At 35.7% G+C, this 25,820-nt stretch overlaps 1 protein-coding gene across 1 annotated transcript; it reads right to left on the bottom strand.

The window, feature by feature from the left end:
- Positions 1 to 204: 204 nt before the first annotated feature.
- Positions 205 to 25,410, bottom strand: pkd1l1 (polycystin 1 like 1, transient receptor potential channel interacting; the record flags this gene model as incomplete). The annotated part of the gene is made up of 47 exons (XM_079806828.1): positions 205 to 664; positions 1,179 to 1,321; positions 1,427 to 1,588; positions 2,032 to 2,166; positions 2,336 to 2,476; positions 2,568 to 2,669; positions 2,892 to 3,126; positions 3,211 to 3,341; positions 3,701 to 3,784; positions 3,887 to 4,010; positions 4,090 to 4,200; positions 4,288 to 4,406; positions 5,147 to 5,308; positions 6,635 to 6,719; positions 6,842 to 6,974; positions 7,667 to 7,817; positions 7,936 to 8,039; positions 8,112 to 8,178; positions 8,333 to 8,452; positions 12,102 to 12,318; positions 12,421 to 12,527; positions 12,633 to 12,831; positions 13,255 to 13,450; positions 13,747 to 13,847; positions 13,924 to 14,075; positions 14,158 to 14,274; positions 14,363 to 14,608; positions 16,029 to 16,247; positions 16,319 to 16,375; positions 16,451 to 16,643; positions 16,729 to 16,852; positions 16,935 to 17,055; positions 17,181 to 17,323; positions 17,484 to 17,561; positions 17,706 to 17,882; positions 17,973 to 18,038; positions 18,765 to 19,187; positions 19,278 to 19,441; positions 19,519 to 19,722; positions 19,803 to 19,984; positions 20,916 to 21,119; positions 21,975 to 22,107; positions 22,681 to 22,920; positions 23,053 to 23,221; positions 23,311 to 23,508; positions 25,175 to 25,274; positions 25,387 to 25,410. 47 exons carry the CDS (start codon positions 25,408 to 25,410, stop codon positions 205 to 207), a joined length of 7,323 nt encoding a protein of 2,440 aa, XP_079662954.1.
- Between the last annotated feature and the right edge of the window lie 410 nt (positions 25,411 to 25,820).

Here is a 25,820-nt window from a genome sequence, read left to right as displayed (position 1 = left end):
TCCTTTTGGTAGTAGTGATTTAATGCATTCAACTTCAAATCAAATATTAAGTTGAGGTATGACGGTTTGAACAATGTTGTTCAAAGAACAAAACGTGAACGTTTTAATAAAGTAACCAATAAACATTCTAAAAACCGTTGGAAATTTGGAAACCAAATGTCTTGAAAAGTACGAACTGAACAGCTCTTTTTTTCTTGTATTAGCCTACACACATTGTTCAATGTACCCTGGAATAACCGTTTGCTCTTCTATAGAATTGTCCATTCCCTCACTGGGTAATGCTTTAAACACACATGACTGTCCATCTGCATTGGCATGAGCTGTATGACCCATGTTCACTTTGCAAGTTGGCGAGGTTAGAACAGTGTGCCTTTTCATTTGTGTGATGATTTGAGTCTTGAGGGCATTATTATGCTCATCTGCCACTCTGCTTGGATCAGGCAGTGTTGCTGATTTAGAGGACACTATGCTCTTCCACTCAGCTGGTGCACAATGGATCTGCTTGCCTGAAGAACGAATGTGTGCCCGTCCAGTCTCTTCTGACTCTCTGACAGGATCTCTGTGGTGGTTTTTGAAATTCCTCTGCCCTCTTGAAAGGCTCTTCTCCTGAGTTCTTCCTCCTTCTTGTTGTAAGTTTTGAGACATTCTCTGTTTTAGTGGTAATCTTGAAGTGAATTCATTAGGGAATTATAGTGTTAGATTTTGACATTCATTCATATTGTATATCAACTCTCTACTGTATTTGACTTAGAGAACAAGTCTACCTGTGAGTGTTTTCCTTGTCTGACAAATATGAGGCACTGCTCATATCCAGGCATCCTTTGTGTTTCGTCCCCAATCTGTGTGGTTTGCTATTCATACAGTTTGCATCAGAAGTGACACTCTATACAAAACAAAAATATTCAAATGTTGCAATTTAATATTTAATATCAACATTTTTATAAACATTATTATACATTTTATGAGATAAAAACATTAAACATCATTTTAGATACATTTTCCTTTTCAGCTGGTGCTTCAGATGTCATTTAATAGCACTAATTACTAATACTGTATACTACATATAACCAAATGCACACATAAGTCGCATACATATGTGTTTGTGTAGTGTGGTGTGAATAATGTGAGTGCTGTGCAAAAGTAAAATAACCACCTCTGAGTCTGAGCAATAAACACACTCAGAAAACGGGAAAGAAAAATTGCTCTGGGTTTCAATTCGATTTTCTTTTGCTGGAAGGGTGTTGTGGAGACTGTCTGAAATGGTGGAGAGATGAAACAACAGCTCATCCATGAGATCCTCAAACTCTGCTAAGTAAAAGCTCTGTGGAAAGAAATGTACCTTTAAATGGTTTAAGAAATCTCAACAATGATGCAGACAATAGTATTTACATATTAGAAACTATTAATGATTACAGGGAGTGCTTACATTAGTGTGGGCATGATGGTCAGTTGACTTGTGGCTAGCTTTGCCAATAATGAGTAAAGCCATGTCTTTGACATAATAGATCAGCTCAAAGACAGTCAGTAAATGTTTTCTTTTTTTAGTTGCCTTTGTTTGCTTCACAAAAATGGTCAGGATGGCAATTGCCTAAGGAAAAAAAAAAAGGTCAATCAGCCTAGGACGGATAGTATCAATACAAAAAGTTACGCACTCAACTGCACTCAAATATACACTGTGTATCATAAATAATACATATTTGATATTCCAATACATACCATAGCATTCAATGGAATCATAGTGCAAAATAAAGCTCCAGAATAAAGTGTTGATGGGACATGGGTTTGGCGGTAAATGTCATTAAAGTGGCTCAAGTGAAAGAAACGAGTGAAGAGCAAATGAGCAGGTCTAGTGATACCATTAAATGGGAATGAATGAAAGATCAAGTTGCGGAGACCGGAGAGGGCCACTGCGACAATAACACCTGGTGCCTAAATAGAAATAAAGAAAATAATTAAATGGAAGTTGCCTTCGGTTACATTAATTGGGTGAACTGATTTTAACATATTGTGTTATGTAAATCAATAGGCTACCAGTAACCAAAGCAGGTTGGAGAAGATCAGATTCCAAGTAGACACAGCTGCTGCTACTGCTTTGTTTAGCCGTAGTAAGGACACACATTTCAGGAGAAGCAAGTTCACGATACCACCAAGGAGTGATTGAGAAAGCTGTGAATTATATACGTTCATATTTTTACCATATTGCTAAATTCAGAATGCTTTCAGGAAGTTGTTATTTTTTCTTGAAATGTTCATCTGCAGTTGATTCACATTATGACAACTTCTCATAGTGGGATAATAGGTATATAGTATAGTGAATTAAACTGCTTTGTCCTACCTGCTCACAAAAGAAGATGGGGATTAGATCAGTAGGTAATTTAAAATCCTTCTTCTGCAGGAAGTCAATCATCTCTGTTTTTAGCATAAAGGTGTACACAGTGCAGATATATCGTAAAAGGCTGCAGATGATAACTGTCACCTGTGTATATAAAAAATACAGTGATTAGCACAGTAAAGTCGTTAAAAAGATAGCAAAGTATAATGCATGTTTAGATAGAGTGTAATGTCACCTCTAGCCAGCTCCAAATGTTTCTCCAGTAAAGCCATCCTCTTTGAGTCATAACATAAATTTGCCAATACATATGAAGCAGGATGAATGAAAAGAAAATAAGCTAGAAGCAAAATGAAGAGAGGGAAATTAAATATACTCACAATATGATAAAGACTATTTTAATAAATAAAAAGTCTGATGATATGTGTGATATTATGATGCATCATATTATGCATACAGTATATTGTATACTCACAAGTCAATAACAATATCACATTTACCCTCCACATTAAACTTAATGTTATCAGCTGATCATGTGTCTGGGCTGTAATAAGATGCTCACCTCACAGATCATAACACTGTAGTCAAGGGCAGCTGGGAAATGATAGAGTCTAGTGGACTGAACACTTGCTGAGGGCATCAGAGCTCCTGTTGAGGTTTGCTCTACTAGAACGGTGACTGACGTGAAGAGGTTAATGGGCCTGTTGTACAGGATAAATTGGACCATCACAATTTGGGTGAATGGTGTCATCCAGCTGGCATCCAGAAGCTTTTTAATTGACTTGATTGCTTCGAACCTATTTTAGCAATGAAATTCTTTATTTAAAAGGTTATATATTACAGATACTTTTCACATAAAAGATTATTAATGAGCCGTTTACCTTGTTTTTCCCAGGCTCACACTCACTTTTTCTCCCTCATAACACCCAAGTTTCCCACAAAGTGAGTGTCTCTTTGCCACAGATTGGTTTTCAGAGGAATTTGTATTGTTCCTGCCCAGCAAATAAAAAATCTGTTCATAGAAAAAAAACACAAACATTATATATATTACATTATATTATACATAACAAAACTCTTATCTGAATATATTTTAAAATATAATTTGTGCCGGTCATGGCAAAGCTACATTTTCAGTATCATTGTGACACTGATGCTGAGAAAGTAATGATGCTGAGAATTCAGCTTTCCATTACATTAATAAATTAATATATTCAAATAGAAAACAGTTCTTTTAAATTGTAATAATATTTCCTAATATCATCAAATAAATGCAACCTTTTAGAGCATTGATCTGCAGTGTATGTCACATGTCATGTGTATATATCTAATGTGTCTTTACATTAAATAAATCATTTTGTATTGGTGATTTACCTGCCATGATGAGTTATATGTGCTCTTGATCTTTCTAATGACGGGACTCCCAATAAGAGAGAAATCTCCTCTGAAACCTCCTGTCTGTTAAAGCAACACATCATAAGCATGCATTCTTTGTAAATTCACTTAAATCCTGTTTCAAATGGCAACAGATGTCAAATAAATAATTAAAATGTAGCCTACTTCATTTTCTATTCCTTTATCATGGCAGTTGGCATTGTCGTATAGTCTGTCAATGAATGTGGTTGTTGTCCATTTCCACCAATCGTCATGCTTTTGGATGGAGTAAAAAGAATTTTGCCGACTCCTGTTTATATGAAAATAATGTTAGCACTCGGTAATAATCATCTCAAGTAATGTGGTTATTTGAGAATGTCTTTATTTACTTTGTGAAATGAGTTTTGATAGCCTGATTCAAATGGTAGTTGTCATTGGTAGACTTTCCATAAGTCACAAATAGAATTGTCGACAACATGATTAGGTGTAACATCAAATCCCTGTTGGAGCAAAAGTATATTTTTGGGGTTTGATGGTAGAAGGTTATAAAAAATAATTAAGAGTTGAGGTTGATCAAATAGTAAGACCGTGTGGTTTTGTAGAGGAGAGTCTGTTTCTTGATCTGGCCTCTCACACACTTCAACTCTCTTGAATTCGGTGGCCGCACTAGACGCAGATACCTGGCTCTCTGACGGGCAGCGAGCACCTGCTCATCAAACATAATGCAGAGTAAATGCAAACTTGATTATTATTCAATCTTAAGTTCTCTTGCAATTCCTCTAAATCAGTGGTTCTCAACCAGGGAGCCTCAGCGAACTTCAAAGGGGCCTCAAGTTGACTTGAATTAAATTATTTAAATTAAGAAAAAACAAGCATTAAAATAAGCCCAAAAATTATTTCATTAAATGGTTAATTCACTTCCTCAATTTTTTTTCTTGAAAAACCTGGACACTGTATATGAGGAAGCTCATTTTTGTGATTTCTAGACCTGGAAAAGTCATGCAAATTAACAAAATCGTATAACCTTTTTATAATAAATATGAATATTCTATGCTGAGCTCATAATAGTTTATCAGGTAGAAACTGTGAGTAAAAAATAAAAATCCTTATCCTGAATCTGTCATGGGGTCTTTTTGTTGTGGACAATAGGGGCCCTGGGGCCGGTTGCATAAACCGTTAAGACTAGTCTTACAAGTTAGACATCATTTTTTTTTCTTTAAGACTGTTCATAATTTTTTTAAATCAGTTACATAAAAACATAGACTGGCCTAATTTGATACGAAAAGTAAGACTGAATGCCACTTGCCTAACTGCTAGTGGCTCATACTAGATCTTAAGACACTGTCTTAACATAATGTCTTGGTTTATGCAACTGGCCCCTGGAGTCAAAAAGGTTGAGAACCACTGCTCTATCATTGTGATAGAAACATGTTTACATGATTTTACCTTTTCAAAATGGGACTGCTGGTATTTGCTAACCAAGACATTCTCAATATTTTGGTCCCCGTGTTTCAATAACTCAGTGACAGGCTCGGTTACACTTAGACTGTGGAACCAGTTCGGCCTCTTTCGATGTAGCAGAGACACTGTGGTAGCAATTATGAGTATCTGTATGAGGAAATAAAAATAAAAAATATTTTAAGGGCGTTTTCAGACCTGTAGATTGTTTGCTTTGTTCCGAAACAGGGACTTAAATTGTTACAATGTTGCATTTGCTTCTTGGTTTTGTTCACTTTCCCAAGGCAATATTTCAAAGCATACCAAAATGTGTTTATGCAAGTCGCATTTGAATAAAGCCGTCCTCTTATTGGTCAAAATTTCCTCTGCATCATTCATCAACATGGATTGACAAGCTCGCTCTGTGAGCTGATTGTGGCTTTATCTGTAGCTGTTGTGACATGCAAACATCATTCCCGCTCTGACTGATAAATTATTTACATTTGATTACATTTCAAATATATTATATATGCACACTGTATATGCAGTTAGAGCGGATATCAAGGCTTTGTCGGGATAGTATTCTTGCAATGCATGGAGAAAAGTAATTACACAATATTTTAAGATTGAGGGCCCTACTTTAATGACCTAAGCACATGGTCTATAGCGCATGGCGCAGGTGCACTTAGGGCGTGTCCGAATCCATTTTGTGAAATTGTGAGTGGAAAGACTTTTTCAAAAACCTGGTCTAAAGTCAATGGCGTAGTAATTTTTGTGTTATTTCAACGCGCGTACACTCTGCTTATTACACACACAGGGCATCACACAAACATTTTAAATATTACAAATAAAAGGATTCCTCTCTGGAGAAGCGTTCAGCAGTTGTTTTCAGTTGCCTCAAAATAGCAACACGCCAACGATGCGCCTGAACACACCTCATTTTCAGACCAGCACGCCCATGGGTGAACAGAAGGGCGCAAGTGCATTTGCTATTTAAACAACGTGGCCTTTGACGTGAAAATGATAACTGCGTTAGGCTGAAACTAGCAAAAAAAAAACACGTGTCGTGCCTGGCATCGCATTGCGCCGGGTGTATGATAGCCCGTTGCTCTTTGGTTTTCAAATAACACATTTCCCGTTATGAATTATGATACCACTTCGTTGGTCCGTTGGGTCGGATTGCTTTCTCACCTTAACCGTACCACTCCAGAGTTTGTTTTCAATCAGGCCTAGACCACCTGGTTTGGTTGATCTCGGAACGATTGTTTTGGTGCGGATCCGAGCGTGATTGCTGTGTTCATATTTGCCCAAACAAACTGAACTAAGGGAGAAAACGCACCAGGTTCCGAAACTAATGCTCAAAATGAGCCAGGTGTGAAAACGCCCTAAGATCAAAGAACAGAACTTGGGTCAAATATTAAATTGGAACCATGTACATCCATCTTGATGGATGACGCCAGTTCTAGGATTTGTGTGTGCGGGATAAAGATGATTTACCATTGCTGGATGCAGCACAAAGCCACAGCAGACCAGAGAAAAGAACACAGAATGAGCCCACAGAAGAGTCTTTGTTTTGCTGAACCTGTATGGTAACACATTTAAATCCTAATTTTCATATATTTGGGAAACAAATATTGTGACAAAGACACTTTTAAAGAAAAATTCAAGCTCCAAAAGAATATAGTAGTACAAAGGATCACCCACTTTACTCCAAGAGTTCCCGTGATGACGACGCATGCAATAGAGAGAGTCAAGCAGAGGGTCCAGCCCACGTAATAACACCAGGATTGAAGACTACGGATTCTACCACCACAAACCTGCTGCTTCTCTAGGATGTCTGTGTACAAAAAAAACATGAAAATAGTGTAAAGGCGAAAAACATTTTTTATAAGTCTTTTACCATACAATACCATTCAAAAGTTTGGGGTCAGATGTTTGGTAGGAATTTTTAATGTGTTTGAAAGAAGTCTCTTATGCTCACCAAGGCTGCATTTATTTGATTAAGAATACATTAAAAACAGCAATACTGTTAAATATTATTACAATTTAAAATATATTTTTTCTATTTTAATATATTTAAAATATAAAAATATATTTAATTTAGTCCCGTGATGGTAAAGTTGAATTTTCAGCATCACTTCTCCAGTTTTCAGTGTCACATGATCCTTCAAAAATAATTTTAATATGCTGATTTGCTGCTCAATAAACATTTAATATTATAAATGTTGAAAACAGTTGTGCTGCTTAATATCTTTGTTAAACCCTGAATTCGTTGATGAATAGAAAGAACAATTCAAAAGAACAGCATTTATTTTGAAATAGAAATATTTTGTAACATTATAAATTAATCTTAAAAATAATTTTAAAAAATCATACTGGCCCTAAATGTAATATTAAAACTATACAATTATAACTATCTAAAATATATATATTTATTAAATTATTATTTATTAAAAATATAAATATAATTATAGTATAGTAAAATATTACATTTTATATACTTATATTTTTATCATAATATTGACAAACCTGTAGAGGTGTGTGATTTTAAATCGGTCTTATTCCATTTGCTTTTATCATGTGATCTCTTGTTGACATCAGGCATAGAGTCTTCCACAGTCTCTAAGATGGTGTCAGGGTCCTCTTGCAGTTTTGACGTAGATAAATCCTGAGTGCCATCCTGCAGGTCACACCATTTGCATTGTCTTTAGTAATGTAGATTAAAAATCTTAAGTGTAAAGCATATTCAGCTGAGCATATAAAGCATAACATAAGCATATTTAAATTATCTGTACAACCTTATACCCTTTTTTCCAAGAGCTGCGAGTCCAGTGGGAAACTGTATTCCAGGACAGATACGATTCAAATGTACAATCATTCATTAGAAGTGCATCATGGTGATCTGTGAAACACACAAACCAATAGAAAGTGTCTTGCATAAAACTCTTTTGAATAATGACACATTATAACATACCTTCTACTGAGTAGACATCAGGCACCTTGACCTTATACTGCTCTCCAGACACGCTATGGGACATGGTCTAAAACGGATATAGGAAAATCAGTAGCATATAAAAACAATCGGTAATATCTAATAAATATAGTTGTCTGAATTAATGCCTCCAGTAGTTTCACATTTAACTGTGTGGCAAGAAAAAACTGGGGGACAATTTCAAGCAGCCTGGGAATTCTGACCTTACTGACACGGAACACCAGGGACACCAGACCCCCCACCGGCATCACAGCAAGAACACTGAAAAGGCCTGTTACCATGGAAACCGGTGAAACATCAATAAGGCCCATCTCTAAAAAGCACTGCCCATTGGTGTACAGAAAAAAAGACATGTCTCAAAATTGTGAAAATGAAACAAAATCACACATATGTTGACAGTATTTGTTGACATGTATTGATTTCTGTGCTGAACACCTGTTCTTCCAAAAGATTTATGAGCACTGCGCTGACACACATGTAGCCCTGCAGGAGCAGCAAACACACACTCCAACGCTGAGTGTGTGTGTGAGAGCTGAATGACGGACGGCTATACACGGACAGCCACGGGTGAAAGTCCTCCAGGTATTCGGTGAGTTTCAAATATAGAAACTTTCTCAAATACACAGGGAAAAAGACAAACATTTTTGTTAGATTGTATTAGACATAATCAAAAAAAAAACAATATCATCATTTTAAGTAGATATTGTCACAGTCATGTTCTGTTTGTTTTGGTTTTCATTACATGTTCCTTTGTCTTAGTTTTCCCGCCACTGTCTGTTTCCATAGTTACCCTCATTAGTTAATTTGTCCCAGCAGTGTCTAGTTAATTATCTCGTTTCTGTCTGCTATTTAAGTTCCTCTTGTTCACTCAGTTTTTGTCTGGTCACCATTATGTTTGGATTATTTACAATTAAACTACATTTGGGAACTGTCTTCCTGCCTGCACACACCCATGACAGATATGGCTAATTATATAACTTATGAATCATGTTTTTGTATTGTGGCAACAACAAACGAAAAAATTCCCACACTATATTTAGATTTTCGCCATATATTTTATAAAGTAATAGCATAAATACAGGTTCACACATCCACAGATTCTCCTCAAGGATGTGTTCTCTCACCCTTGCTCTACCTTTACCCATGCACAAATGATTTTGTGAGCAAACATCATTTTAAAATTGATACTGATGATACTGTTAATGTTAGTTTTCTGACTAAGGATGGGAATTTAATGATTTTATGCCATGGTGTGACGGTGCCTTTTTGCAAGTAAACGTAAAAAAGAACAGGGATATTGTAATTGATTTTAGATCTAGTGCTTTGCCTCCTCAACCAACTAAAATGATGGTCAAATGGTGGAATGGGCAGTTACAATTACCTTGGACTTATTATTGATATGTTTGTTTCAAAACGTATGTTTAAGCAGTATACAAAAAAGGCCAGCAATGGTCTTCGGAGTCTCTCTGCTTTTAATATAAGTAGGACTCTTATGACCATGTACTATAAATCTTAAATGGAATCTGTACTTTTCTTCTATATGCTGTTGGTATATGGCAGTGGTGTCGAATGTCGGTCCTGCAGAGTTTTGCTTCAACCCTGATCAAACTCACCTGCCTGTAGCTTTCTAGTAATCCTGCGGGCATTGATTAGCTGGTTCAGGTGTGTTTGATTAGGGTTGGAACTAAACTCTGCAGGGCAGTGGCCCTCCAGGACCGAGTTTGCCCATCCCTGTTCTACACTCAAAAAAAAAAGGTTCTATATGGCACCAAAAATGGTTCTTGGCTCGTAATCATAGGGGAACCTTTTTTAGTGCTATATAGCACCAATTTTGGTGCTTCAGTGGTTCTTCAGCGGTTCTTCAGAGGTTCTTCAGAGGTTCTTCAGCGGTTCTTCATAGGTTCTTCACCGGTTCTTTGACTAAGGTGCTATATATCACCTCTGAAGAACCGCTGAAGAACCACTGAAGCACCAAAATAGGTGCTATATAGCACTAAAAAAGGTTCCCCTATGATTACGAGCCTTTTTTTTTAGAGTGTACACTCAAAAAAAAAAGGTTCTATATGGCACCAAAAATGGTTCTTGGCTCGTAATCATTGGGGAACCTTTTTAAGTGCTATATAGCACCAATTTTGGTGCTTCAGTGGTTCTTCAGAGGTTCTTCACCAGTTCTTTGACTAAGGTGCTATATAGCACCGCTACCATATATACAGAACATGCTAAGATATTGTGCTATATAGCACCAAAAGTGGTTCCTATATGATTACGACGAAGAACCATTTTTGGTGCCATATAGAACCTTTTTTTTTTAGAGTGTAGTATACATTATAGTATACTGAGTGCAGAATTATTAGGCACGTTGATTTTCTGTTCATATTCTTTTTTCCAGGCACATTTTACCAATTCCAAACCACATTAATCCTATTAACTACTATTAATTTAGTATTTAATCATTTATAAGTGATATATAATTGTTCATGAAGGCTGGAAATGAAAAACACCTTATATTCATGTGTGTAGAATTATTGGGCACGTTTTCTTTTACAGATAAAATGAGCCAAAAAAGAGATTTAACTCGGACTGAAAAGTCAAAAATTATTAAATGCCCACGAGGATACAATACTAATGCAATAGAAATTGCAGTTAAGGCATGACCATTGGACAGTGAAATGCTCATTGGGTCAGCAGGGTCAGACAAAAACAGGTGGCGAAGAAAAGACATATGTTAACTGCAAAATAATTCAGTAGAATTAAGTGTGAAACCATCAGGAATCCTTTAGTCTCCAGAGCAACCATTTTCTAGATCTGCAACCTACCAGGATCTCCAGAAGTGCAAGGTGTCAGGATCTCAGAGACTTCAGTTAGGTAAAGAATCCTCGAAATGTACCCCACTTAATAAGAATCACAAGCTGAAGTGTTGTAAAATACATGAAGAAGTGTTGTGAATACAGAAGACTTGAAGGACCAGCACCTCATCCTCTCGTACCACTGTTTGAATAATTCATCTTCCAGAATCTTGTAGTAAGGTTTGGGAGTTTCTTTTTAATCCATCTCTGCAAAACGCACTTCAGGATAGGAGATGGACGAAAAATGAACTCCCAAAAACGTACTGCTAGTGTATGCCAAAACTAAACAATCGGTATAGACATTCTTTCATTCCCATTGCAAGGCTTTTAAACTTGTAAGATGTCAGAATGTTGTGTTTGCTGAGTTATGATATGGTTATACATTTTGTGCTGCACCAAAAATCACCCTTTGGGCTCATAACTTTGAACTTGAACTTGATACCTACAATATACACCGTATTGTGCCAAAACATTTTAAACTTAAAGTATAATTGCTGCCTTAAAGCTTAAAAAAAAGATTTAGGGGAAAAAATAAGTAGTGCCAAAATTTCAGCTTTTCAAACGCTTTGAATCAAGCTGAAACTGGATTCAACTTTGATTAATAATGACAGGAATGATTATTTTATCGATAAACAAATGTTGCTGTAACAAAGACGAAAACGAAGTGTTATTTAAATAATTTTACAAGTATTTAAATATGAATGCTGCAGTCAAATTAAATAGACCAAGATGTCCTTTACTTAAAGGGACAGTACACCCAAAATGAAAATCATTTACTCACCCTAATATCATACCAAACCTGTATGACTTCCTTTCTTCTGCTGAACACAAACAAAGATATTTTGATATGTTTTAATGCTAGTTACAAAACAGTTTCTGTTCCCATTAACTTCTATTGTATGGACAAAAGAAAATGGGAATCAAAACTGTTTGGTTATCAACATTCTTCAAAATATCTCTGTTTGTGTTCTGCAGAAGAAATTAAGTCATACAGGTTATGACATGAGGATGACAGAATAAAAACATTTTTAACATTTTTGGGTGAACTATCCCTTTATAAAAACACTGCACAGACACAAAAAATAGCCATATTTAGCTGTATGTCATTTACATCATGGGGGTTCACCTGTTTAAATGTCAGGGCGCATTCAGAAGCAGCTAAACTCCTCTCCACCCTTCCATCTCCCTCATCCACTGCCAGCCAACACTGGCCCAGGAAGAACCAGCTGGACCCTTGCACCAGGTCTTTTACCACCACATGGCTCAGGTACCAGCTGGGAGATGAACCTCCATTATCATGCCAAAGGTGCACCTTCCATACCTGACCCAGACTCTCTGGGGAGCTGAATACGTTTTTAACAACAAAAGTTTAACAAATTAGAGTTAGACAATTATGGTTGGCTGTATGGTCTCGGTAATGGTAAATGTGCGAAATGAGCATTTACCTCAGAATAAAAGTGTTCCTTGAGTTGCATGTAAAGAGTTTGGAGTCAGAGCTGCTGAGTTCCCTGGTTTGAGAGACACCATCATCTCCATATAGAACAATGTGAACCTGACAACATTATACAAATAAAGATTCAGAAATCGACTATAAAGTATATAATGCATGGAACTTACAATATTTGCACAGTGCAGCCACGGTCACAATGATTTATACCTTTGCTGTCATTCTGGTTCTAGATCTAAAGCCTGTATCTATGGTGACAGCATAGAGGAATCTGTCTGAGGGATTGTTTTCTGGAAGCAGGAATGTTTTCTGTTTGGAAACATCAGCCTTCCCACAGAAGACCAACACCACCACATATAGAGCCAGGAATATTACTGACAAAATGATCAGTGTATAGTTGGTTTTGGAGCTGCAATACAGGAGGAGAATACGCGTAAGTGTATGTTAAAAAAGCAACCATATTCAGATCTGATAAATTTGGAGAGAGGCATTGCAGGTGTACTGGATAAATTGTGAAACATCTGCACAGTTGAAGCTGCTTATGATGTTCTCATGCGATACTGCAAATGATGCCAGGTGGCTGCAACTGAAAAAAAGGATCAGAGGCATTTTTTGTGCATGGGGCCACATAATATTGGCTATACAGAGCAAATTATTGACACAGTAATTGATATTAAAGAATGCTATTAAGAATTAATTTGTAATATATTTGTTACAAACCAATTTGTACCATTTAAAGCCATTACTATATTTGAGGTGCACAAGATCAAAATACATGAGACTTTATTTTTTGTCTTACCACTAGATGGAGCATTTATTGTACAATCCATACCTACAGTAGATCTTGTCTGGAGAAACACCACCATGAGAAAAACAACCTGTGGGCTTCCACTCCTTCACACCATCCCAGGAAAGACACTCCACAGACTCGATGCTCAGTGTGTAGTTCACAGCTCTGGCAATGTACTTGTTACAAGGGCTTTTATCATAGTCTGCACTGAGAAGCATCAGGTAGACAGCCCCAGTAGCTGGAGATAATAAAATAATAATAATTATTTGAAAACATGGTAATTAATCGAATTATATATACAGCTCTATATACAGATTATATATAGTTAAACAATACTATAAATGACCACTACTAATAATAAATGTATTATTTTAATTTAATGTATGTATATTATACTAATACTGGTAGATAGTTTAACATTCATAATTAATCTATATAAATTCTTATTTTATTATTTCATTTTTTCATATCTTCAAAAGTTTTTCTACTTTGTGTCTAATACAGTAATGTATGGACTAAAATGTTTAACCAAACCATGCAAATAGGATTGAGGGAGGAAGATGTGAGCTGTCTGTCCTTTCCAGTGATATATTTTCTGTTCGTTGTACTTATTAGGTGTTGGCTGCTCGTACATCCTGTGAACACATATTATATTTAACATAATGGTTGAGAAGACTGAAGACTATCACTGAAATGCAGCAATGTCGTCACCTAAGCAGCAGCAGGATGGGAAAGGGGCGTTCAGCTGGCCTGTTAAACTGCACAGTGATCTGAAGGGCTCTCTGAAGGGTCTGTGACGTGATGTTGAACTGGTGACTGTTCACTTGACTGCGCAGAAGAGTGAACTCTGTATGTCTGCTCTGCTGGAAGAAGCATAAAAACAAATCAGGGTAACCAAATATAGAGGAAAACTATTTGTAATCAAACAATAAAAAAAAGATCTACTTTTGTTTTCTCTTTTCTCTGGAATTCAATGGTAACTGGTGTGGATATATGGCGGACTTTGATTTCCTTCCTACTGGTGCAGTTGTAGAGCCGAATGTCTGCTGTCTCTCCACTGAACTGTAACATCACATTACATTAGAGTGTAATTTGCTTCACGGGGCAAAGCGTGTGTTTTCTCAAATTCAGCCATGCATTTATAGTGTACCTGCATGGTTCTGGAGCAGCGGAATGGGCTCTGCCTGTACACTGTGAGCCAGGTAATGACGCAGGGCTTGTGCTGGCCATTGCTGCTCCATTGCTGAAATTGCATCCCAAGAAAATCAGTGAGGTGGAACGTAGTGAGGCCAAATGTTTTCGCCATAGAATAAGACTGGCCATCCTTCCAGGCTAACACTTCCATAAAAGTAGAGTTCACATTGTACTGCAAGACATTGCTGGATAGCATACAATCCTGCAAACAAAATGTATAAGGTTAATATCACAGAATCTCAGAAGAGATCTATTTATCCCACATTGATAATGAAATAAGACTAAAATACTACATTACATTCAAATCTACAGTTTACAACACAGACATAGCTATAATAATCAGATAAAATGAACTGATCACATGGTGGATTAAACAAAGATGCATCTCAATCTGGACATTTCGAAGGACTTCATCCAGCTAACAAAAATACGTTCTAAGAACGTTTTCTAACATTAAATTATGAAAGCATTATTTATCAAAATTCAAAACCAAAAAAAAATGTATGCATTAAAAAAATATTGGTTATGAGAACCTTATGAAAACATTCCATTTTATAATTCTGCAAACATTATGGGAACGTTACTTTTAAAAGTTTTCTGAACACTCTGAAGCAAGTACACTCTAAAAATGCTGGGTTAAAAACAACCCAAGTTGGGTTGAAATTTGACAAACCCAGCGATTGGGTGGTTTTAACCCAACGGTTGGGTTAAATGTTTTCCCAACCTGCTGGGTAGTTTTAATTAAACTACCTCAAGTGTTGTTTAAAATTACTATATGGCTGGCTTAAAATAAACCCAAAATAGATTGGAAATCAGACACATTTACTGGAGGCAACGATAATAATCAAAAGGTGAACATTTATTAATAAGCTATTTAATAAATGTTTATTGCTATTATTCATTAAACATATTAATAATATTAATTCATTGAACATATTAATACATGTTCATTTCCAACATACTTTGGGTTCATTTTAAGCAAGCAATACAGTAACTTTTTTTAAGAGTTAAATAAAACTACCCTGCAGGTTGGGCAAACAACAGATTAATTGGGTTAAAACAACCTAATTGCTGGGTTTGTCCATTTTCAACCCAACTTAGGTTGTTTTTAACCCAGCATTTTTTGGTGTCTTGCAAATGTCCAACTAAGATGAGTGAATCTTAGAGAATCTAAGAAAGACGCTCCATGAATGATGTATAAATAATGGCTTTGTGCTAAGGAATTGAGAACATTATTAAACATTATTAAAGTTGTTCCAAACTTGTATGAATTTCTTTGTTCTGCTGAACACAAAAGTGGCTATATTAAAGAATTTTGGTAGCCAAACAGTTGATGGACCCCGCTGACTTCCACAGAATTTTACAACTTGAGGCAGAGTAAATGGTGACAATTTTTATTTTTGGGTGAACTATTCCTTTAACATTACAGGAAGAACATTTGTTCCTAACTTTGAGAGAATTGCCAGAACGTTCTGAGAACGGTCCTTATTAGCTGGGAATTCATTCAAATTTTTTGCTGCTTTTCAACTTTTCAAACAGAAAAAAATATCAGCAGGACATGTTAATGTGATATAATTTTGTAAACTAACACATCAACATTGCATCAGGGATGCCTCTCTTACCAGTACTAAATTAGTGATGGTGTGAAGCACTTTGTTTATGAGCTGGTGTCCTGGTCTGGAAGAAAGCACTGGAGCCTCCAACACACCAGACAGGAGAGATACCAGTGCATTCACCGTCCCAATGTCCAGTATATGGCCCGCTGGAGGCTTGGACTCATGTAAGAGGGATGGGATGTTGTGAACGTGCTGGATTATTTCTTTGGCACTGTGAAATGTCACCTAAATCAGATATTAAATAATTAGCAAAATGTATAAAACAGAAAATAATTTCAAACTTGGGTTATACTCACCTGACTAGAGATTCTTATTAAATCAGCAAGCCTGTGAATGATTTCAAACAAATCTCCCTAAAAAAAAAGAAGAGTTAAATATAGAGGATGTTTTTGCAAAAATTAGTCAGAGAATTTTTGTCTAGTTAAGACCTTGTCAGTGATGGACAGCTGACAGGCCGTTGAAACGAGGGCGGTGCGTGTGAGAGTCAGAAGCTCGACAGAAGACTCCGGGTCCAGACTCAATCGGTTCAGCACCGTGGACAAAAGAGAGATGTAGTTGATGATGTCTAGGTTGCTTCCAATCTTACTCAGACCGGTTAGGTTACCTATTCCATATATGTACCTGGAAGAAGGAGTAAATGTCCTTTAAAATCATAATACAATAAATATGAGAGAATTAATTCATAGAGTAATTTTAGTGTCCGCACAGTTCTTGATCAGGGCTGGGCTGGGAGGATGAGATTCTTTGGAAGCTTGGACGAACAGTCACTGTCACAGGACATGGTTTGGTCGCTGCTCCAAATCGGTTCTTTATTTCAATATAGACTGTGACTGTGGAAAAAAAAGAGATGTTCTGAGAATGAGAATAGATGAGATGTGGCTTGTTTGTGTGAGATTCTTTGGTTCTTTGTACCTTTGTAATTGTCATTAGGATCTCCACTAGGAAGACTAAAGTAATGTTGAAAATCCCTGCCTTCATAAAGGAGTTTCCTCTCAGTGTTTCCCACACTGAAACTGTACTCATACAAGAGATCCTGATCACAGAAACACAATTACATCAAGAACAGATCAAAGAAAAAAATGAATGTTGAATACTACACTGTTCTTAAAAAATTCAAAATATGAATATGTTAAAAGGAGTATAAGGAAAAACCTAGACCTCTTTTCCAGAGGAGCAGAAGACGCTGAAATGAGTGTGGATTTCAGAGCCTGTGTTGGGCTGCACTTGGCAGCTCATTCCCTCCGGAACAGCTTGTGTGTGGAAGAACAGCTGGCTTTTCCCCTGTAGCTGCTCCTCAGAACCTGACAAGGTGAGAAAAAGAGGACTAAAAAATGCAAATAGCATTTGGCCAAAAGAAATACAAACATTTAATGCACTCTTTATTAATTTGTGTGTTTGTTTAGTTTAAATTTGTAAGATGAATCCTTATTATGAATTTCCAAAACGGGATGGAAAACTCACTTGCAGATACTTCGAGCAAATAAAGACTCTTTGGTTTAAGCATGAAGGGTTTAAATGTGACGACCGAAGAAGATAATCCTAAAGGAAAAAGAAGACAAAGACAAGGTCCTTTTTACAATCCATATGTAAAATGAGTCATGTCAACTTAGTTTTATAGGAATTGATATGTAATCCAGAAGGTTTTGTGGCCTTATAATAAGCACTGTGCGTGCTCTTACATACCTGCGAGAGTGTAAGACTCAAACACAGGCTGATGAATGAGCTGTCTGTCCAGATCCAGCAGTGTCTTCTCAAAAACTTCCGGGGAAAGCAGGTTTGGGTCCACCAGATTATCACCCTCATTGTCATAAGAGTGAGGGAATGATCCTTCATTCCAACCAAATCCCATTGAATTGGTCCCTTTCACACACGCACACACACAGTTAAACACACCACAACATTTAAATACTAGAAATCATTATTGCTCTTTTGATGCAGAACATAAAAAACCTGTAGGTCTGCCGACTGGAACACCAGGATCAGCCTCTTCGATTCCAAGATTATAGTAATCATACTCTAAACAGCAACAACAATATCATATGAGCATCAGGCATATTATTCACTACTGTTCACTAAAATATATATATATATATATATTTTAATTTCAGAAAAAGTCCAGAGTTTTGTTTTTCTTAAGAGTAAAATACCTGGTTGGGAGGGACGATCACCTGATATTGTCTCGTAAATGTCTGTGTAAATCATGTCCTTAGTATGGAAGTCTGCAAATGTAGTTCACTAAGTTATTATTACATTTATTACATTTTATTTTTTATTTATTTATTGCTATAATATTATTATTAATATTAGTAGTAGTAGTATTATTAGTATTATTATTACTACTACTACTACTACTACTAATAATATTTTATATTGTATTATTATTGTTGTTATTAATAATAATACCACTAATAATACAAATAATTTATATTATTACTATTATTAGGTTGCCATAATGCATTGAGTTAGATAACTGATCTATGAAATAGTATGTTTTTTCTCCACAAATTGCTTTTGCCTTTGGCTGAGCTCATCCTATTGTAAAATTGATTGTTAAATGTTGATTATCCAAAAACAATCTACCACCAGAGGGCGTCTAATCTCATTTTATTGAAATAGAAATCTTCTCTGTACAGAACTAATTTTGATTCAAGGCAGTAAAACAAAAGCTTTACTATAATAGGTATAATCCAATTCATGTTTTAAAACGTTCTGACATTAAGACATGGTTACGATCATTCGTACCTGAGATCACATCAGTCAATGACACCTTATCTGGGGCTGGTAAAGACCCACGATACTCCCACTGACCCCCAGACGACTCTGTTTCCTCATGGAAGGAAGGAAAGAGGGGTGGGTGCGAAGGTTTGATAGTTGGAAATGCTGCATGGTGGTACATGTTTGCACTGGGACTTTCAATTAGCGTGTGTATGTTAATGTTATGGCGTTTCGTATGCGTCATGGAAGTCAGAGTATCTTGTGTCAGAGTAACTGGGGCTGTAAGGACAATATCTTTAGATAAAAGATAAGGAGCCAGAGATAAGCCTATATCTGGAACGGAGGGATCAGTAAAATGGGCTGGAGTGTTGGGTGTCACAGCAGGCTGGGTGAAATGTAAGCTCTCCATTTTAGTGGGTAAACCTAGATCCATACTACTGCAGAATGGAACTGAAAGAAAGAGCATGAGCAATTATAATACACAAACTAAACTGCCTTGGTCAATATTAGATGACTGTCTTTCTGAATGACTGTACTTACCCTCTGTCACAGCTTTGCTTGAGGCATTAACAAGGTAAAGTTTCCAGTGATAGGTGACGTTTTTTGCATTAAAACCACAGTCATCACAGAGAGCAGAGACAGAAAACTGCTCATTCCAGATCACTGCATTTTCTCTGCAATCTTTACAAGACATATGAATGTTGCTGCAGAGAATGGAAAAAATATGATTCATTACATGCGTGATGTATTGCATTCATTTTTTTATCCACTGAAATCCCACCTGGCACGTTTTGATGTTACAGTGATGAACATCTCAGATGAAGAAGATTGATGTCCACTGTACACAGTGTGAGTGAATTTAAGCAGGTCAAAGTCAGGTTTCAAGGCAAGAGCGGGAAATGTAAGCACTGCTGAAGTGGTCACGATGTTCCTGTTAAAACAGCCGCTCTCTTCTGTGTTTACTGGCCTGCATGTCCAGCTGTAACTAAAACACAGACAAAAATGTCAGATGTGATTAATGCAAAAATGACAGAATGAAATCAATAAATAAACACTGTCACGTACCTTAAAGTATTATTGGGGAAATCTGGGTCATGTGATTTTCGCCCATCCAGATTAACAATAATGCCGCTCTGACGATTGATGAAAATATTTGTGGCTTCACTGATGACGCTGACAGGATGACTGCGCACCACTTCAATTAAAACACTGTAGTTGCTGTACACCACATTACCGGATACCTGGACCTTTGTGATGACAACAACTCTTGTTAGTATTTCGTCGTGTTAATATATTAGGGGTGTAACAATATATAGTGTCACAATATATCGCAATATAAAAATGCAACAATATGTATTGTGGATAGTTCACCCAAAATAAAAATTCAAGTTCACAGAGTTTTAGTGTCAGTGCTACATTAAATTAACTATATATAATGTATATTTTTGTTTAATGTATATTTGTGGGTCCTGATAATGCCAAATGTCTTATATTACCAGTAAAATGTGCCCTTAATTATTTTAAATATATCTAGACGTCTAAAATAATTCTGTATTTTCAGCATCAGAATCATGAATATTTTTATTATGGTGTCACCATTGTCCTGTGCATTGGGTTACCAGCACTACGTTCAAGCCTATTCATTTCCACGCCCAATGTTTAGCATTTTAATCAACATTTTTTGTTATCCTTTTATCATATGTCTTAGAGTCTCACAATAATATCGTATCGTGAATTCAGTATCGTGATATGTATCGAATCGTGACATGGTATCATTACACCCTTATAATATATATTTTAAAATGTAGAGGAGATAGGCTGAAACAAGTGAAAGCAGGCAGTTACCTCAATCATGTTTTCAATATTGATATAATAAATGTTTCTTGAGCAGCAAATCAGCATATTAGAATGATTTCTGAAGGATCATGTGACACTGAAGACTGGAGTAATGATGCTGAAAATTCAGATTTGCCATCATATGAATAAATTACATTTTAATATATATTAAAATAAAAGTCATTTTAAATTGTAATAACATTTCACATTACTGTTTAGACTGTATTTTTGATCAAATAAATGCAGCCTTGCATGGCGAGCATAAGAGACGTAGCATATTAAATGCAGAATTTGAATGATCTGAATTCTAAGCAAAACTGAAAAGTGACAAGAGGACATTACCTTTGCAATAGCTTTATATGTTCCATAATGAAGGAGGTATTTTGGAAGATCAATATACTGTCGTCCCGTGTCTATGTGTGGGAGGAGTAGCTGGTGTCCGCTCTGGTCGTATATAGTCCATCTATACAGGAGACCTCTGGAGACATTACACTGAATCTGAGCCTCGAACGTCACAGCAAGATGGACATTTTGATACCGCCACACCTGTAAGTATGCAAGCAAAATCTATTTAGCATATACACTGCCAGTCAAAAGTTTGGAATAATTCAGATTTTTAAGTCTCTTATGCACACACCAAAGCATTTGTTTGATAAAAAATACAGTAAAACAGTAGTGTTGTGAAATATTATTACAATTTAAAATAACTGTTTTAAATTTTAATATATCTTAAAATGTAATTTATTTATGTGATGGTAAGCTGTATTTTCAGCATCATTACTCCAGTTTTCAATGTCACATGATTTTTTGGTGCTCAATTTTGGTGCTCAAGTATAATTCATGGTTCTTACCGGTATTATCAATTTTGAAAACTCTTTTGGCTGCCTCTTTTGGATTCTTTGATGAATAAAAAGTTTAAGGAACAGCATTATTTGAAATACAAATCTTTACTGTCACTTTTGATCCATTTAATGTGTCCCTGCTATATAAAACTATATCTTTCTTTATTTTGTATTAACCCCAAAGGTTTGAGTATATCACAGGTTTCCACAAAAATATTAAGCAGTAAAAACTGATAATAATAAGAAATGTTTCTTGAACACCAAATCATCTTATTAGAATGATTTCTGGAGGATTGTGTGACACTGAAGACTGGAGTAATGATGCTGAAAATTCAACAGGAATACATGACATTTTAAAACATATTAAAATAGAAAACTGTTATTTTAAATTGTAATAATATTTCACAACTTTACTGTTTTTACTGTATATTTGATTAAATAAATGCAGCCTTGGTGAGGAAAAATCGTATTTATTCCAAACTTTTCACCGGCAGTGTATATATAGATAACTTTTTGTTAGTAGTGTAATTTTTTGTTTGGATATATAGGGAACTTGTACCTGTATTTTATTTGGGCCCATGTTTTTCACCGGAGGAGGCTGACATGATTCTTCAACGACAAAGATGTGCCCTGTTAAAGAGGCTGAGCTCACCAAGTTGGACATAATAACCTCTAATATGTACTCTCCAGTTCTATAGAAAAATAAAAAAATATTCACATTTACAATAAATAAAACTTTTTAAAAAATGTTATGGCTAGGTAACCAACAATTATGACGTTACGGTTACAAAATTAAACAAATACATAATAAGCATGGGATAATGTCTTCAGACATTATAATATAGAAAAGATTTCTATTTCACCTAAATAACTTTCTGATCAACAAAAAATCCTGAAAAGAATGCATCACAATTTACACAAAAATATTAAGCAGCGCAACTGTTTTCAACATTGATAATAAAAAAAAGGTTTCTTGAGCACCAAATCAGAATATTAGAATGATTTCTGGATGATCACGTGACACGTGACAAATCAATCTTTCCCATCATAGGAATAATTACATTTTGATATTCAAAAATAGAAAACAGTTATTTTAAATTGTGATAATATTTCAAAGTATGGTCTTGAATGTATTCAAGTATCAGGTCTCAAGCATTTAGCCTTGGTGAGCATAAGAGACTTCTTTCAAAAACACTTTTAAAAATATGCTATTTATATACACACTGTGTGACAAAATAGGGAAGCCAGGAGGATACACTTTCTACCTGTTAAAGACATGATGAGCAGTGCTTGATCCATCTCGCTCTGTTCCATCTCCAAAATTCCAAAGATACGAGACATCAGTTCCTGAGCTGATCCGGCAGGTGAAGTTTACAGAACGGTTTGATAAAACTGAGGGACTGTACAGAAGCCTGTTGGGCTGCACAGCTCTCTGAATCACAACAGGATAAACATCTGAGCTGATGGATGTGAGACCATTAGACACACTGACAGTGACATTGTATCTGCAAAGACAGATAGACAAATAAATACAATTTAGACAAGCATTGCTTCACTACAATTTGTTTAAAAAAAGTTTTTTTGTAACTAAAATCTCTTTAGATTGTCTACATGAAAATAGATTAAACAAAAAGCACTTGTCTGGAAGGCGATATCGCTTTTTGAAGATTCTGGATGTTGTTTTTATTTCTGGTCCATCCCCAAATCTCCAATAAAGGTAAAGAGGATCAGGCGCTTCTGTTACTGCTACAAATTTGATGTCTGTCTGTGTTGCGTATGCCCGTTTGTCAGAAAAAATCCAAACAGCTGGAAAACACACACACAAAGCAGAAAAGAAGTATAAAATAGTGTTGATAAGTTAGGGAGAAGCTTTTCTTTATGAATGGACCTCACACCTCGCTTGTGACTGTCAGTGGATTTGGTTATGGCTTTGTCCTGCTGCTTGTCTTCTGTATCTGTGGGCAGAGGGGCACAGGATGGGATATCCTGATTTCTCTTGGACAACATGAGATTCAAGTACTCAGTCCCAGAGGGACATGCTCTAATCTGCCAGCTGGTAAAATGAGTGTAGATACCGTACGTCATGGTCACATCTAAAAACACAAAGACATATGGTGGTTACAAAAGCTTATTCTGTTTCATTCTTCTCATATATGTGTAGCTCTGTAGGTAGTTCTGTCCAGTAAACATACTCAAATGGTACAATCCAGCAGAAGGTAATATTGCATCTATGTAGCAGGTGAATCCATTGGCCGTAAGAGACATATTATGCAAGCCCTGAGGACCAGAGGTCCCGCTAAAAGTAATGAAAACCGTGGAAATGTTTTGTGTGGTCCGATCTGGTATGCCTGGAAATATAATAAAAGGGATCACATTGCATTGTTTAGATGATTTTTTTTGGAGAAAAGAAAATTGTCTCTTTATTTAAGATGTCCAATTCGATTTAAATAAATTTAATTATGAGCACAATTGAATTACAAGCGACTTAAATTGCACAAGGGTTGCTATGGCAAGGCTGACAATAACCTGAGACTTCCAGGAGGAGGGACTTTCCAATCTGCACCATGTCAGTCAAAGCAGCAACAGTGGCATCATGAACAGAAGGCCCTCTGCTGCTGTACACTGCCAACCAGCCCGTCTCATTCCCATAAGGGACAAACTCAGAGGAGAAGCATCTGTAGGAAAGTAAAAGCCAGACATGCTTCTCAATACAAAACACCAAAACACTGAAACTTACCTGCAAGAGTCAAACTCACAATCAAAATAATCTACACTCTAAAAAATACTGGGTTGTTTCAACCCATTTTTGGGTCAAATATGGACAAACCCAATGTTTAAAAGATTAATTAAAAAGATTAAACCAATAGGTGGGTTCGTTCATATTTGACCCAAACATGGGTTGAAACAACCCAGCATTTTTGTTTATCAGATGCTGACATACATTCAATAAATCATATTTTTCTTGGATGGCCTGAACTACACTCTAAAATATGATGGGTGGGTTTGTGTTACATTTTTCAATTCCGTTTTTAACCCAACAGTTAGGTTTGTCCATATTTGACCCAAATTTGGGTTGAAACAACCCAGCATTTTTTAGATACACTGTGAAAGTAAAACTCTCTTGAATATTTTTGTGATAAACTGATTAACAGTAAAAGAATAGCATCACAGAGATTGCAGACTTGTGAGTTTTGCCCACATATTCTTTCACTGTTGTTTAACAATAAAAGATCAACAGAACATTTCTAGCAAGTCTCTTTACAATAAATACAAGTGAATTAAATCAGTCCAATCAAAGTGAATTTTTTTTTTCATAAAACAGGACATTTTACTTCTACCTTTAAAAATTATTTAATAATGTAGCTATTATAGTTTAAAGAATAATAACATTGATTTTTTTTGTTTAGTTGTTTTTTTATATTTGCATTTATTATATTTTATGTTATAACTGTTTATAATTATTTTAAGTAATTAAATTTAATTGTAAAAAAAAATTTTTTTAACAAAAAATATTAAAAAAAAATAAAAAAATATTGCACTTCCACTGTGTGTTTTTATAACTTCTACTTATGCTTTTATATTTAGCCTTATTCAATTTTTTTAGTTGAATAAATTCAACTAGGTTAGTGTTATATTTAGATTTACTATAATATTTAATTATTTTATTGTTCACATCTTAAGTTACCTGACAAAACATTTTAGTGTAATTCACCAATTGAAGAGTGTAGATAAAATGTAGTAGAAAAAAAGGACTCTTACCCTTCACTGAAACACGGCTTGGAACATAGTGGACGCTTAGTTTCTTGATGGGTTGAGTCAAGTGAGCTACAGTTGTTGAATCCAATGTACCATTGAACAGCTGTAAAAAGTTAAATTTTATATTATACAGAAATCTTTGTGTATCAAAATTGATTCTTCAAAGTTTCATCAAGGCCTTATTTGTCACGTGCGATTTCAGAGTTGCTACATACCATATCCCGAGTTTCCTTTAACATGTCTGAGAGCAAAAATAAGTAACAAAATCAAACAAAATGCGGTCCGACAGAACAGAAACATCTTGGAATGTCTCTCGCCGTTATCGCGAACGATTTCTTTTGTCTCCTTTAAGTCGCAGTGAACAGGTGAATAGGAGGCGTGCCTGTTCTTGATTGACAGTTTCCAAATTATCGATTGCATTCTTATGAATGTATCGTATTTTAAATACTTTTAGCCTATATAATACAAATTCTAAAAGATAGTTCTGATCACAATCTGGCCTGCATGCATTTAAGGGGTCAGGGAACGTTATCATTCTCATTTGCATAGTTTTTTTGTTTGTTTGTTTTGTTTTGTTGTAAAAATCAGCTTGTGGGTGCTGAACATTAAGATCCAGTTTTTTTTCTTTTTTACTTTTGATTATCTGTAT

Source organism: Gobio gobio, assembly GCF_949357685.1.
Source record: "Gobio gobio genome assembly, chromosome: 23".
In the NCBI taxonomy this organism is placed as follows: Eukaryota; Metazoa; Chordata; class Actinopteri; order Cypriniformes; family Gobionidae; genus Gobio; species Gobio gobio.
The sequence above is the reverse complement of the archived record's forward strand: the minus strand, read 5'-3'. Positions and strand labels throughout refer to the sequence as shown.